We start from the raw sequence: 15,425 nt of genomic DNA, 5'->3' as shown, positions 1-15,425 counted from the left end.
TGATTGTCATACCGCATCTTTTGATCCTTTAAAACACAAGCATGCTGTACATGTACATGACACACAGGCTGTGCATACACGAAAGTCGGTCGTTATTTTGGCAGAGTAATGTCTGACCACCTCAGGTATAGTCACCTGAGGTGATATCACGTGAGGTGGAAAGTTGCATGACCATAATCCATGTCTGCATAATAGCTACATGTATATATAACTCAACATGACTGAACATGGACACAGTTTTTAGAGTATCTTTGTTTCTTGTACATACAAAGGCTGAACATGGACACAGCTTTAGAGTCAGTCCATGTTTCTCTATATACAAAGGCTGAACATGGCTTATCCTTCACTTTTAAGCAATTGATAAACAATTTTAATTTTTTTGCATTTTCGCTGGGATCACTGAAAGGGCCTGTCTGTATTGATATACAGCGCTTCTTTAATTTTAAGCTATTAGGAGAATTCAAAGAGAAGACAGATTACATGGACAGCAATTTACACCCATTGTTTTGTCAATTTCTATATAAATAAAAGAAAGTTGCTAAATCTTGTCCAGAAGCAGGCTCCGAGATGCTTTCATTTTCAGCTCTGATTTATTCGTACATTGATCGGGTACATATTGCCATTAAACCATCTGACGTTCATTTTTGCAAAACTATTCACTATGGAAATAACAAAAAAATGGTCAGTTGCTAGGCCGTTGAGGTCAATGATCTTATGGGTCAGGTCACAGCAACGCGTCAAATGCAAGCGGTGTCCAACACGCGCGGTATGTGGCAAGTCACGCACCTGCGGCGTACACGGCTCCCCAGACAAACAAGTACTAAGCCATTTCGGGGGATCATTGGGTGTAAGCTGATGAAAAGGGGGGTCATTGGGTGACACTTTTCAGAGGGAATTGGTGAGCCCACTTTAGTAGAACTACTTGAAAGTCCACATTTTGGAAATTCTGCGGCCCCCGCAAATAAATCCTGGCTATAATTTAGGCCTAGCTATTAACAACACAGGCTCGCTTAAAATGTTTTGCTGCAACTTTTAAACATGTTTTATACCATTATAACCCGAAATTGAAAATTTTCTAGCAACCTCTTCTAACATTAAGGGAGGTGTAATGAGCGTGAACCTGGTTTGGATGCAGAGGGAGTGTGCCTGTAACAGACACAGCCACCAGAAAAGGACCAGCTCAGATCGCGCGCCAAATAAGTTTGCAGTCCAGAAATTTCATTTTTTCTCAGCCTTGCAAAAAATAGGCAGAGGTGGGAATCGAACCCGGACCTCGGTGTTGTAAAACCTACTGCTTACCACTGAGCCAACTTACAATCAGCTATGAGAAGTTTGATAGTAATCCTTGATATTGCTGAATAGAATAAATCAAGACTGATAGCTCTATTTATCTAATGTACGATGTTATTCAAATTGGCCTATAAACTAGGAATATAATGTGAAATGACTATCAATCGATCAATCAATCAAGTTGTCAAGTTATCAACAATCAATAATAAACCGACGTAGGCCTATCATGGAATATTACTAACTAGGCCTACTAACTAATATACCAAATAAATAAAATAAATAAATAAGTCAGTAAATAAATAAATAGGCATAGGCCTAAATAAATAAATAAATACATAATGCAGAATGCAGTTAGTATTTTAGTTGCAAAATGCCAAACATTCTATTCACACATTCTATTATAATTTTCTGCTATACACGCAAAGGACCTGTGCCTTTAATATGTCCGCGCCTAATCAATAATGAGTCTTTCACCATGCTCACACACCATGTTAAACTATTGTATCCCTGCAAGTATAGTACTGACCAAGTCCTAACACCTCAATGAAATGGATGCTATAACGCATCCCAATCAAGCGAACATATCAAGGTCATATCAGGCGTTATACAAAGAATGGTCAAAGGTCAACGCTTCCAAAGAAGTATAGTAATAGATGTAGACACAAGCTTTCGTGCGGGAAACATAAACACATAGTCGCAGTCGTGTGGTTTTTATGAGATTTGATACTGGCGCTGAAGTCTATTGGCTGTCCCAAAATCAGTACCAGACCCGGTTTCCAGGCGGCAATGTGTGTGTTGTTACAAGGAATGCAAACTCATTTTATCAATGAGTGAACCACATAGAGGAATACGACATCTATCGTGAGCCAATCTGCATTCTGTTGCCTGCAAAAGCCGACGATCAGGTAAAATTTCTAAAAGCAGCGTGACTAGATATTTGCGTTAATTTCATGATACGTGTAAAACGCATTGAAAACGCCAAATTGCAGTCATAAAATATATAATATTAGTAAATCACCCAATCGAATGTTAACGTAGGTATGTGGAAAAGAACTGCAATAACAATAACAAACTATGTGCCCAAAGAGTTGTCTTTGGCATGTCGCTTTTGAAATATGACCAAAAATATCAAATTTTGGAAAAACGCCCCAAAATTTAAAACAAACACGAACCTTCCAAAATAAATATATATTATCACTTGGCGGCCCAGTCACTACCTGCCGCTGTGATTTGGGGTAACTCATTGCTTCCCCTCTCCAGATACCGGAACTTCAAGGTCGCTCATACCCCAGCCCTTAATGTTTTAGGTTTGTTGGGATAAAGTTCAAATCAACCATTTTGTCACAAGCTGTTTCAAAAAGAATCTGAGGGATTTTAAAAGTGAGTAATAACATTATCACAGGTCTGGATATTCACTTTAAAAAGGTTAGCTTCTTTAATATGACAGGAGCTATGATTATCAAGCTAACATGATCTTTACTATACTGGATGAATAATCTACACCAAGACACCATGATTATCATCACCGTTTACCATGTTTACTAACCACCCCCGTTGACTAACCGCTCCCCTTTACTCACCTCGCGGGCACCTGAGCAAAGTGCGGGTCTCCCGCTAGTTAGAAATATAGAAAAGCATATAAGAAATTATAAGATGAAGGGAACCATTACATTAAGTTGAATTGGTTATAAGACTAGTTAGTTAAGGGGTGGGGTATGAACGTTTGGACAGTATTTATTGTGGGACATTAGAGCACATCAGACCTATCGAATTGCATTCTGAATACTGAAGAATGTCCTTCTGATATCAAATAATTTTGATTTTTTAAATTAGCAATGTAATACACATTTTATGGCAAATCATTAAAATTGATATTTTTGATATTTAACAGTACTTGAAGTAAACTGTATGTAATCTGATGATTTATACTTAAAGTGTATGTAGGTGGGATGAAAAGCCGACGATCAATTGAAAAATTTGACCTTTTCAGTTATTGAAGATATGGATTTTTTTCCCAAAACACCAAAAAAAATTAGGGATTTTTGGAAAAAAAATCCATATCTTCAATATGAAAGGTCAAAATTTTCAATTGATCGTCGGCTTTTCCTCCCATCTACATACACTTTAAGAATATATCATTAGATTTATAAAATTTACTTCCAGGACTGTTATATATCAAAAATTTGAAAAATATCAATTTTTTTATAATTTGTCATAAAATTTGTATTATATCGTGATTTTCAAAAAATGAAAATTATTTGATATCAGATATACATGCTTCAGATTCAGAATGCAATTCGACACGCCTGAGGTGCTCTCATGTCCCTAAAAATACTGTCGAAACGCTCAAAACGCTCATTCCAGATCCCTTAAGGCAGTGTTCATAATCTTCCCAAAATTAACAGCCAAAGGTGTGAACAAAATATTTTTGGGTGGAAAATGCTGACATTGAAGATTTAAAAATGTATCATTTCTATGGTGAAACTCTCTGCAGTTTCTGATTTTGCAATCTTGCTTTTGGCCGACAAAAATTGGAACAAGATATTTTAAAATGCTCATTGTACTCTTAAAAGCCAAATTAAGTTCACATCTTTTGTTTATTAAAATCAATATGTTATCCTTTTAAATAATATAAGTTTAATCCAGTCATTCAAAATTGATATTTGGTTTACACAAAATGATAAAAACAGTGATGCAAACAACAATGTACATTGAATTAAAATTTGCCAGGCATATAGCAAAATAATCAAGAGATACAATATTTTGCAACCATGAGTGACACACAAACATGGTGGAATCTGAGTATACTTTGGTTCTACCTGTAATCAATGCAGAAACATCTGCTTATAAAAATACAGGCTGCTTTGTTTCATAATGTAAACAGCAGGGGTTTGGTTGGAAGAAAAGTAAAACTTTACACCAATAGAAATTGATCTCTGAAACCTGGACACTTGTTGCAATGTTTACTTTACCAGAAGATGGCAGTATATGAATGTAACTTGTGGATTTGCCATGTCAGTTGTTCATTTGGGGGGCAGCAAACACAGTGTTACAATAATACCTGTATCAAAAACAATATTTTGTGTTCATCAGTAATGATAAAGACTCACTGGTAGAACAAAAAAATGAAAGCAATTATGTGTATGCATTATTTCAGTTAGTTGGGATAAAGGAAAAATTTGCACACATGTAAAAGGCATGTATTTTGGGTTTTCAATAATTACTGAAATCATTGAAATGTTCATCCTCAATTTCATAATAACTAAGGCAGAGTCCCTCAACCCCTCCCGACACAGCTGTCACACATGATGGAAGACAAAATGTAGTAACCATGTATAGATTTTTAAGTTCTGGGAACATCAACAATTAGTTGGGAATGTACAAGAGGCTCAGTTTGCAAACCCTTTGGTATTTAATGACACCTATTTGGTTCTCTTATGCATTCAGCGTGGGTATCACAAATTTAGGCACTTTCTCATGCCCACACACCAAGGTAAAATTCAAAATATCATGCCAAGGTAATGATATCACACACACATCGCCAAAATATAATCAGAGACAATGTTTTGTGTCTCTTCCCTCACTCCCCCAAATTCTTTTAGATATTCGAGCGCCAGGGCGTAAAAATAAACAATAAACAATATATTTCATTCCCGGTATGCCCGCAGCCTGTTCAATATCTCAAATCAAGCAATTCTGAAAAATTGGCAACCAAACCAACCATGTGTTACAGTGTTTGTAGGTTTTGGTACCATGTTTACTTAAAAAAATATAGGTTTTTTTTAGTGACATATTACTAAGCAAAATCAACACAAACTGCTAGATATTTTCAACAGCCAAAACCTCAAACACCATGATACCCACATTTATTTGAAGATGTGGACAGCCCTACAAAGATTGACTAGCATTACCTGCTGTTGATTTGAACGTTTTAAAAAGTGTCACAATACATGAACCATTTTAACATTAATTTTACAATTTGATTTTGAACCCGTCCAAATTGATGACACCCAGATTTAAACTCTACGACTCAAGAGCCCTTGAAGTTTTTGTGTATTGCGCATGCGAACACTGGGTTGTGTGGTTTGTAGCATCCCGGATCTCCCATCTTCCCTGCCATTTGGACTAAAATGATTAAATATATCATTTATGTTACAATAACTTTATGTATATAGGCCTACTTCAAACATCCATAGAGCTTCCCAAGGGTTCCCAGACCCCCACATTCACAAGTGAAATTACAATATCAAATGTATTTTTTTAATACTACCAAGTTTCAATAGCCTACATTTAACTATTTCTGAGATATTAACAAAATAACTAAGTATTCGTAGGTAACTTTCGGTAGCCGAATGTTGCCTACAAATACAATTTGGCATCATGACCCTATTGTGAAACACCGCCATTCATGTCAATGCCCATATCGGTACATAAAGAAGGCCCATACGTTCACTATCTAATCATATGTCAATGAAAGTTGCAAATTCACATACATGCCTGCCATGCAAAACTGAATACGGCTTAATTGTTAAAAAATATGTACTGAAATAGACGACGGTCTGCTCATTGAAAAGAAAAATCAGATTCGAGGAAGATTAGAAGGGGATAAATACTTGGATTTACCAGCTGTCATGTGTGCTTCATTTTACTATATCGACCAGCAAACCATTAGGTTTTTTTGTTGTTGTTGTTGTTGTTTTTTTTTTTTTTGCAATTTTTTTGTTCAAAATGGTTCTTCAACTGAAAGAGGAACTCAATATTAATGGAAACCTTCACATGTAGTACATTTTTGGGCTAAAATTAGGCATTTTTGTGGAACCATGTACTTAAGTATGTACTACCAAAAATAATTGAAAATATTTTTAGGTCCAGAATCACTATTTTAGTAATTTTGTGATTACATACAGATGCTACGTTCTGGTTTTTAGCATACATTCCATTTACCCTAATCAAGGACTGTGGTTTTTTTGCAAGTCCAAAACATTAGGGTTGCATTCGAATACCAACATCCAACGGTACATGGCACGCATGCTGGTTGCTGGGGCTGGTTGTTGATGATTTCAATGCTCACACAGATGCATATTAAGCAGTGTTTGAAGAATTGTACAGCGAATTTTAACCCATTCCACTGGATGACTTTGTAACTGAAATTTCTTTATTAGACTCAATAGTAGGGAATTGTGTAAAGTGTGAAGAAACTGTTTAAAAACTTTTCAGCATTTATCAAAAATTCAGAAAAAAAAACTTTTTGGAATTTCCAAAATTAGGGTTGGTATTCTTTTGTAAAGTAAACAAGAATTCCTGAAAAAAATTGGTGTCAGTTCCAATTTACAATGTAATTATTATTTGAATGTAATGTAAAAGATGGAATTGCATGAGAACTTTTGCACTGCAGCACTGACAGGAACATTTAGTGGTAGTTCATTTATTATTAAATAATTATACACTTACATACGTGTTTTGGCGCAGCGTCGCGTCAGCCTTCTATTCTAGCTAAAAACGTTTTTAAAAATAAGAAATATGCAAATGAGGTAGCTAATTTGCAAATTTTACGACAAAAATCACATGGGATCTTAAGACTGCCCCTTACCACCATCCCACCAAGTTAAATCTCTATACGCCTCACGTTCCAAAAAATGGCAAAAAGCCTTTTAAAAATAAACAAATATGCAAATGAGGTGGCTAATTTGAATATTTTACGACAAAAAATCACGTGGGATCTTAAGACTGCCCTTTACCACCACCATACCAAGTTACATCTATATACCCCTACCAGTTCCAAAAATGGCAAAAGTGTTTTTAAAAATAGAAAAAAGGAAATGAGGTGGCTGATTTGCATATTTTGTGACAAAATAGCATCTGATCTTAAGACTGCTCTTAACCATCACCCCACCAAATTACATTTCTATATAGTTCGAGAAATGGCCAAAAGCAATTCGACAAATAAAATAATAGGCAAATGTGGTGACTAATTTGCACATCTTGCGACAAAAATTGTATCGGATCTTACGACTGCCGCTTACCACAACCTCATCAAGTTACATCCCTATACGCCTCACCAGTTCTTCGAAATGGCAACAAAAAAACACCCAAAAACAATTTTTAAGTTAAATATGCAAATTAGCTAGCTAATTTGCGCCAAAAATTGCATCAAGTCTTAGGGCAGCCACTTACCACCACCCTACCAAGTTATACCCCAATACACCTCACCAGCTCCGAGAAACTGCCGCTTACCACAACCTCATCAAGTTACATCCCTATACGCCTCACCAGTTCTTCGAAATGGCAAAAAACAACAACCCAAAAAACAATTTTTAAGTTAAATATGCAAATTAGTTACCTAATTTTCATATTTTGCGCAAAAAAATGCACCAAGTTTTAAGGCAGCCACTTACCACCACCCTACCAAGTTACACTCAGATACACCTCACCAGCTCCGAGAAACTAACCTGGAAGCCAAAGGCATTTAAAAACAAAGTTCACACAATACTAATGTATAAGACCCCATTATAGCATTTAAGGCAATTTATAAGTCATTTTAAATGATTTTAAATGTGACGTATAAAATTTGTCTATAACACAGTGAGATATAAAATGTAGGGATTTGGGTACTTTTTGTTCAATTTTCACAGAAATTGAAGGATTTTGACCTATGTTTTTGTTTGTCTGTTTACCCCTGGGTCGCTGAAACAAAGAATTATTTTAATTAAATCACCTAATTTATAATTAATAAAGGACAAAGAAAGATAAAAGCAAAAGTATGCTTCATTTAGTTAAAACAATAGTAACATCCATGTTGTGTACAAAAATATAACTCTATACGACAATGCAAATCAGGATCAATTCATGGACTAAGTGCACAGGGAAATGTTGAGTATGTAAATTAAATGGAACAGCCAAAATGCCAATGGGTATGTAATTTAACTAGAACAGCCTTAAATTGATATCGATATTAATACTGACGTCACAGATTCGATTTGTCACGTGATCGCCAAACCTGTACTAAAGGTGTCAGTTCTGCAGGAACTGACACAAAAACTTTTCCAGATTTTCACAATTAGGGTAAGGTTGGAAAAGGACAAACAAACAATTACTGCAGCGGGATTGATATTTATTGGGCCTATTTATAAATTAATGCAGGTAAAATTAAGAAAGGAAATCAAAATGCACATAAATTTTTTTTTAAATGCAATTTTATCATGTCTATTCACCAATTAATGGTAGACAATGTCACAATAATAAAATATTCATTATTCAATTTAATTGCAATGTTAGAATTGGCCATTGATGCAGGTTTGACACCAGATCACCACTTTAGCGCCACTAACACCATGTGGGAGAATAACCCGACGCCAAATCAGCGCCAAAGACGACAAAAAATCTCATGATGCCGACTGGCGCCAAAATGGATCCAGTGACGCCAAGTTGGCGCAAGTGACGCCAAAATGGATCCAGTGACGCCAAGTTGGCGCCAGTGACGCCAAAATGGATCCAGTGACTCCAAGTGACGCTAAACGGCGCCTTTTGACGCCATATGGCGCCTTTCGACGCCAAAATTGGGAAAACGGCGCCATTTGGCTTCTCCTAGTATAACTACACTCTTTACATTGAGTACATTCAGTACAAAACAAGGTTTGCTTGACTTTAAAGGGCTCGGATAGCAAAGTTTCCACATATTATTTTTTGTGGGAGAGCACATCAGAAATATCGAATTACATTTTGAAAACGAGGATGTCCTTCTGATATCATAAAATTTTGATTTTTTTTTTTTTTGGAAATTCGCGATATACACATTTCATGACAAATGATTAAAAATTCATATAGATATTTACCAAAAAAAAAAAAAAAAAAAAGGGTTTTTTGAGGTTTTTTTGCAGTAGAACATATTGAAAAAGCTGGGCCAGTAAATTTATTACAGGGCCATTAGATTTGCCATTTCACTGGCCCGGAGGGCCAGTAGAAAACTGAAACCTAAGTCTGTCCCTGATTAATAACAACAAAGGTAATGGAATACAAAATCACTTTTAGGACCAAAACATAAACATTACTAATGTCAACGTGCATGTGAGCTAAACTAAAAATGTTACATTTTGCAGTACTTACAGAATAGGACGTGTTATTCTGCGCACCGACAGAAACAGCTAGTACCGGTATCAGGTATACCAAAGCCAGCATGGTTAATTCTGTGGTGAAAGGTGAAAATAAATTCGTATCAATTGTTTCACTCGTCGTTTTAGAGATGCGTTGGCCACAGGGATGCGTTGGCCACAGGGATGAAAAAATTACCCCCCCCTACCAGGATAAAACAATATGTGCGTACATAACATGGAATTTAGACACCAATTTTGTGGTGGTATATCTGCCAAAAAATAATTGTTCCCTTCGCCCTTTGCCAACATTGCTTCATTAAAATTGCACCCTCTCCATGGGACACATAATTATTACCCCACCCACCCCTAATCGGTACATACACGTACATTTATTTGCAACACCTAGATTCGTTGGGTATAGGTCTAGATCTAACATTTTGTATCGGGCACAGAATAAAAATTCAAAATTTCTTATTTCTCGACCCAAGGGCTAAGAGAAAAATTGTACAATTGATTTGTTGGGAGTGGCCTTTGTTTTCTTTGTTCTTTTTCTTCATTCTGTTTCTTAGTTTTAAGCTTAGTTTGCGCATTTTGCTTGAGCCTGGTCCCATTAGGACCCAAGTGTGTGTCCACTATAACGACTGGCTAAACTGGATACAGGCCCTACATGATACCACTTGATAGACGACGAATACAACATCAAACACTTCATTAGCTATTCATCTTCCTCTAAACACAAGTAAAATATGTCAAAAATTATTTCTTTTTATCACAAAAATGTTGTTAAAATGCATGGATAAGATATTTGTAAAGCTTACCAAATTAATTCCCAACATGTAGTCGGGCAGCAAACTACCCAGTTTTTAAGGCCTGTGGCCTTTTGATGAAGACAATGTGCCACTTATCCTAGCATGTTGTTTGGGTCCCAAGTAACATATTTATACATGTTTACAAAAATCCAGATGCAGCAGAAGGCGGCCATCTTGTGTTTCAAAATGGCGCCCATTTTGGCAAAATATTTCCAATAGTTGTCAAACTGCCCCTTCCCAATGTGATTTTATTGGCCCAGTAGTGATTGTTTTAGGCTTGTTATAGTAGTTTTCTCATGTTGGCATGTAGTAGCACCAATATTAATGATTTACAAATTCAAAATGGCCGCCAAAAATTCAAAATGGCCACTGAAATCAATTTATTTCCTTCAAACATACAATAAGTCTACATCAATCTGGTAACATATGAGATTGGACACGTGACATGAATATTAAAATAATAACACACACAATCCCATACTTAATGCACACCCCACAACCCCACACCCTTACCCCCGCCCCATTATATTTCAGTATATTATTTTAAAGTGCCACAGAAAATGTATCAAAAACGTTTTCTTGGCTCATACGGGCATCCTTTATACACAGTTGGTGGTGCTAGTTTGGGCTACAGGCTGTATTACTACATCCATAAGCACATGGCAGCAGGGGGCACGTGGTTCTTCAAAAAAATTTGAACCATTTAAGGACAATTTTGCCCAAATTCGCCCAGTTGGTTGCACTGGTCTCCACTGAAAACCCACCCATCGATATACCAAAATCGCTGAAAAAGGTACCCCAAAACCGTGGCACCTTCCTGTACACCTTCAAACAGGAAGACCCCCCAGGACATGGCATTGGCCAGACATTGAGAGGTATTGAGGGGTATTGAGAACAGGGTAAAAGGTACCGAGTGGTCCCAGAAATGGTTTATGGGTCCCGGGGGATGGAATTTTTAATGGTTTCTAGGGATGGAGTTAGGGATACCAGGGACAACAGTTTATATGGATCCAGGTGAAGGTGCTATATAGGTTCCAGGGGTGACATTAGGGGTGTCAGCAATGGGGTTTGGGGTACCAAGGACAGGGTTAGGGGTTCGGGGGATGAGGTTAGGGGTTCCAGGAATGTGGAGAGTCCCATGGTCGGTGTTAGGGCACTTAAAACAATGCCTACTGTACCAATACATTCACAATGGGAAGGGTCAATTTGAAAAATATTGGATAGGGTGAGGGGTAGGCCTACTGGGATGGAGTAAAGGGTCCCAGGATTTGGATAATGGGTACCGAGGACAGCGTTAGGTTCACTGAGGAAGGGCTAGGGGTACTGAGGACAGGGTAACGGGTTATGGGTTAGGGGTTTCAGAGATGACCGGTCATGGGTCCAGGAATGGGGTTAGAGGTCGCATGATCGTGACGCGTGTTTGAGGTCCAAGGGGGAGGATATGGGTGACTGGGGATTGAGTTAGGGGTACCAGGGTTGGAGAAATGGGTACCAGGAACTGAGTAAGGGTACTGGGCATTGGGTATGGTGAACCAGATGTGGGCTAACAGGTTCCGAAGATGGTATTATGGTCCCAGGGATGTTTCATGGCCGGATCTCAGGGACGGAGTTTGGTGTTCCATGAATTGAGTTAAAGGTCACATAGTTTGTGTTTAGAGGTCCCCGGGAATAGGGTAATGGGGATGGAGGCCAAGGGTTAGGGATATGAGTACCAGGAACAGGGTAAGGGGTGTAAGGCATTGAATATGGGGAACCAGATGTGGGGTTACAGGAGCCAAAGAGGGGATTAGAGTCCCAGGGATGGGTCATGGGTCTTGAGGACGGAGTTAAGGGTTCCAGGAATAGAGTTAAAAGTCCCATAGTTGGTGTTAGAGGTTCCAGGGAATAGGGTAAGGGGTAATGGTGATAGAATTAGGGGTCCCAGGGTTGGGGTAGCCCATTAAATGGGTACCAAGAACAGAGTAAGGGGTGACGGGCATTGGTTAAGGGTAAACAGGTTGTAGGGTTGCATGTACCAAAGGTGGGATTAGGATCCCAGGGACGGGTTATGGGCAGACCTGCCAACCTAGCGCAGTAAGAAAGAGAGACATTGAGGCCAAAACTTTGTACATGATTGTACACAAACCAGGTACCGACAAATTCAAAGACTTGAGGTGTGCAATACTTTCAGAATTCAGGGAAGGTTTTGCAGGTCTAAATTTATCACAATTATACTAAAGAGAATGCTATAACAAAATTTTAAAGTGAAATTTGCATCATTTTCTGCTGTTCTTACATTTAAATTTGCCATCACTTATATTTTCAGAAAGCAGGACTGTCCCTCTTTTTCACTTTGGAAAACCCCAAATGAGGGACAGTCCCTCAAAATGAGGGACAGTTGGCAGGTCTGTATGGGTCTTGCGAGAGTTCCAGATTCCAGGAACGGAGTTTAAAAGTCCCAAAGTTGGTGTTAGAGGTCCTGGGGAATAAGGTAAGGGGTAATGGAGATGGAGTTAGGGGTCCCGGCGTTGCGGTAATGGGTACCAGGAAAGGGGTTAAGGGTACCGGGCATTAGGTAAGGGGTACCGGATGTGGGGTTACCGGTACCAAAGATGGAATTAGACTAGAGGTTCTAGGAATGGAGTTAAAGGTCCCATAGTTGGTGTTAGGTGTTCCGGGAATAGGGTTAGGGGTACTGGGGATGGAGTTCCGGGTTTCCAGGTTTGGCGTTATAGGAGTCCCAGGGATGGCGTTAGGGGTACCGAGGACTGTGTAAGGGTACTGGAGTAAGATACTTAGGGTACTAAGGATATGGTTAGGGTGCCAAGGGAGTGGTTATGGGCTGGTCCGAGTACATCAAATTTAGCCAGAACATATCAGGTTATGGGCCACTGGGCAGTGGATTATGGGTTCCGGTGTTGTGTTAGGGGTCCCTTGGATGGGTCTAGGGGCCCCAGGGATGGGTAGTGCTACTGGCCAGGGATGGGGTTAGGGGTACCAAGAATACAGGGTTATGTGAACCGAGGAGGGTATAAGGGTAGGACATTCGGGTATTAGTACGGGATTATTGGGTATAGATATCAGAGTACGATGTACGTTTAGCAGGGTAGGCCTACAGGGTTATGAGTTAGGTACCAAGTTAGGGGTGATTGGGGTAAAGATTATGATTACGGGTTCGGGTATGAGTATGGGCTGGCCCCGGTACATCAAACTTAGCGGGAACATAATTATTATTATCATATCCAGATGAGGAGGCATGAAGACATTTAAGGTGGAAGTTACAGATTTTAAATTCAGGAACTATTTTAAAATAAAATGTTATCATAGAGAGTGAATTATAGGTAAGCATTGGAATGTGGGGGTGGGTGTGTGGGGTGGTGTGGTGTGTATTTGCAGTGTAGTGTGGAGTTTGTGTATCTGTTGGTATATTAATTAACATGTTACTTGCTTAAACTTATATTTTACAATGTTCATTGTATGTATAGAGGAAATAAGTTGAATTTGGCGGCCATTTTGAATTTTTGGCGGCCATTTTGAATATCAAAATCGTCAATATTAGTGCATACATGTCATAAATAATATCCTAGGCCTAAAACAATTGCTATTGTATCAATAAATTCACAATGGGAAGGGTCAGTTTGAAATATATTGGAAAATTATTGAAAAATGGTCGCCATTTTGAAAAACAAGATGGCCGCCATCTGCTGCATCTGGATTTTTGTAAACATGTATAAATATGTTACTTGGGACCCAAACAACATGTTAGGATAGGTGGCACATTGTCTTCAAAAAAAAGGCCACGGAATTTAGTTTGCTGCTTGACTAATGTCCAAAGAGCAACCGTTCCGAATGGATCACAGCTTTCATTTCACGAGTTTATCATACCGCTTTTAAAATGGCGCATACTGTACTAGCGAATTCATCACCGAGTATAAATTAAACAACTACAGTATTAATGAATTCTGTACTTTTATTTTACCAACTAAATACACATGCATTATATATGGATGTGATATTAATGGACTTTAAACTTGAACCTGATAACCAATCAGATAATTCTATATATCATGCATAGATTGGCTTATGTCAGACATACACTTATCAAGTGCAAATAAATATAAAACATTTGATGCAAGAAGATTTCTTTATTAGGCTTTGTATAATTATAGTATATACATAAAACCTTATTTATCTTATTTAAGATTATGGGAAAGAGGATTGAAAAGGGGCGAAAGAGACATTAAAACATGAAAAACGGGGATAAATTACTCGTTTTCCCAACTTTCTCCATTTAAAATTTAGTCCCTCTCGTGGTTCAAATAAGAAAATTCAAATACCACCCCCCCGACATCACCAAAAAAATTGGATCCCTCGGGCGTAAAATATTGAACGTTCCTTAAAGCTTATCAGATCTACCCTTACTACTCAGACCTCTACCAGTGTCTACTGTCCATTCAGCTTATATTCTTGTTTGTTAAGACTAGTGCACCTGTAGCTGTAATGGCCCTTTAGCTATTATTGGGGTATGTGGGCGCTTATTGGGGTGTGTGGGCGCTTATTGGGGTATGTGGGCACTTATTGGGGTATGTGGGCGCTTATTGGGTATGGGCGCTTATTGGGGTTTGGGCGCTTATTGGGGTATGGGCGCTTATTGGGGAATGGGCGCTTATTGGGGTATGGGCACTTATGAAATTTTCGTCATGGGCAACTTTCGTATGGCAGACATTTCACATTTAAAGGTGAACCTCATTGAAAATAAAGTTATATATCAATGGAAAGCTTATGATGTCAGGAAGCAGAAAAGAATATTTTTATTTGCATAGCGTATCAGGCTAGACATAATCTCCATGCAAAGATTGGATATTGGCACCCCCTAAATTACAAAACGAAATCGTTCACATTGGGCGCTTTAGTTGATGACGCCAGCCCAGGGACACACAGTTACTTCCGGGTTTTATTGTAAACACAATGTCCGTGTATTACTGTGGCATGCATCGGGCCAATGCACGAATTCAGTCATTGTCAACTTACTTTACATGAAAACTATCTTCAATAAAATAAGAATAACATGAAGGAAATATCATGATCAAATTAAGAATGAAGTTCCTGAATAAAGTGTGTGGATTTAAAAATGGGAAAAGTGCTGGCCGGAGTGATTTGGGATAGGCCAAGCCATCCACGATATGCATAGGGAATATTACAGTAACGCATACGAAGAGCGAAGATTCACCAAGAACCGGAATGAAAACAGATTACA

At 38.3% G+C, this 15,425-nt stretch overlaps 1 protein-coding gene across 1 annotated transcript in view; it reads right to left on the bottom strand.

The window, feature by feature from the left end:
- The window catches only part of LOC140137507 (NLR family CARD domain-containing protein 4-like), a 116,356-nt gene that overhangs the window by 64,813 nt on the left and 36,118 nt on the right, over positions 1–15,425 (bottom strand). The window contains exon 4 of the mRNA XM_072159222.1: positions 9,394–9,473. Within this exon, the coding sequence (XP_072015323.1) occupies positions 9,394–9,465 (72 nt within the window). The 5' untranslated portion in view covers positions 9,466–9,473. The remainder of the gene's footprint in view (positions 1–9,393; positions 9,474–15,425) is intronic.

The sequence above is a fragment of the Amphiura filiformis genome, chromosome 17 (genome assembly GCF_039555335.1).
Source record: "Amphiura filiformis chromosome 17, Afil_fr2py, whole genome shotgun sequence".
NCBI lineage: Eukaryota > Metazoa > Echinodermata > Ophiuroidea > Amphilepidida > Amphiuridae > Amphiura > Amphiura filiformis.
Note: the sequence above shows the minus strand (reverse complement) of the source record. Positions and strands in the feature narration are given on the sequence as shown.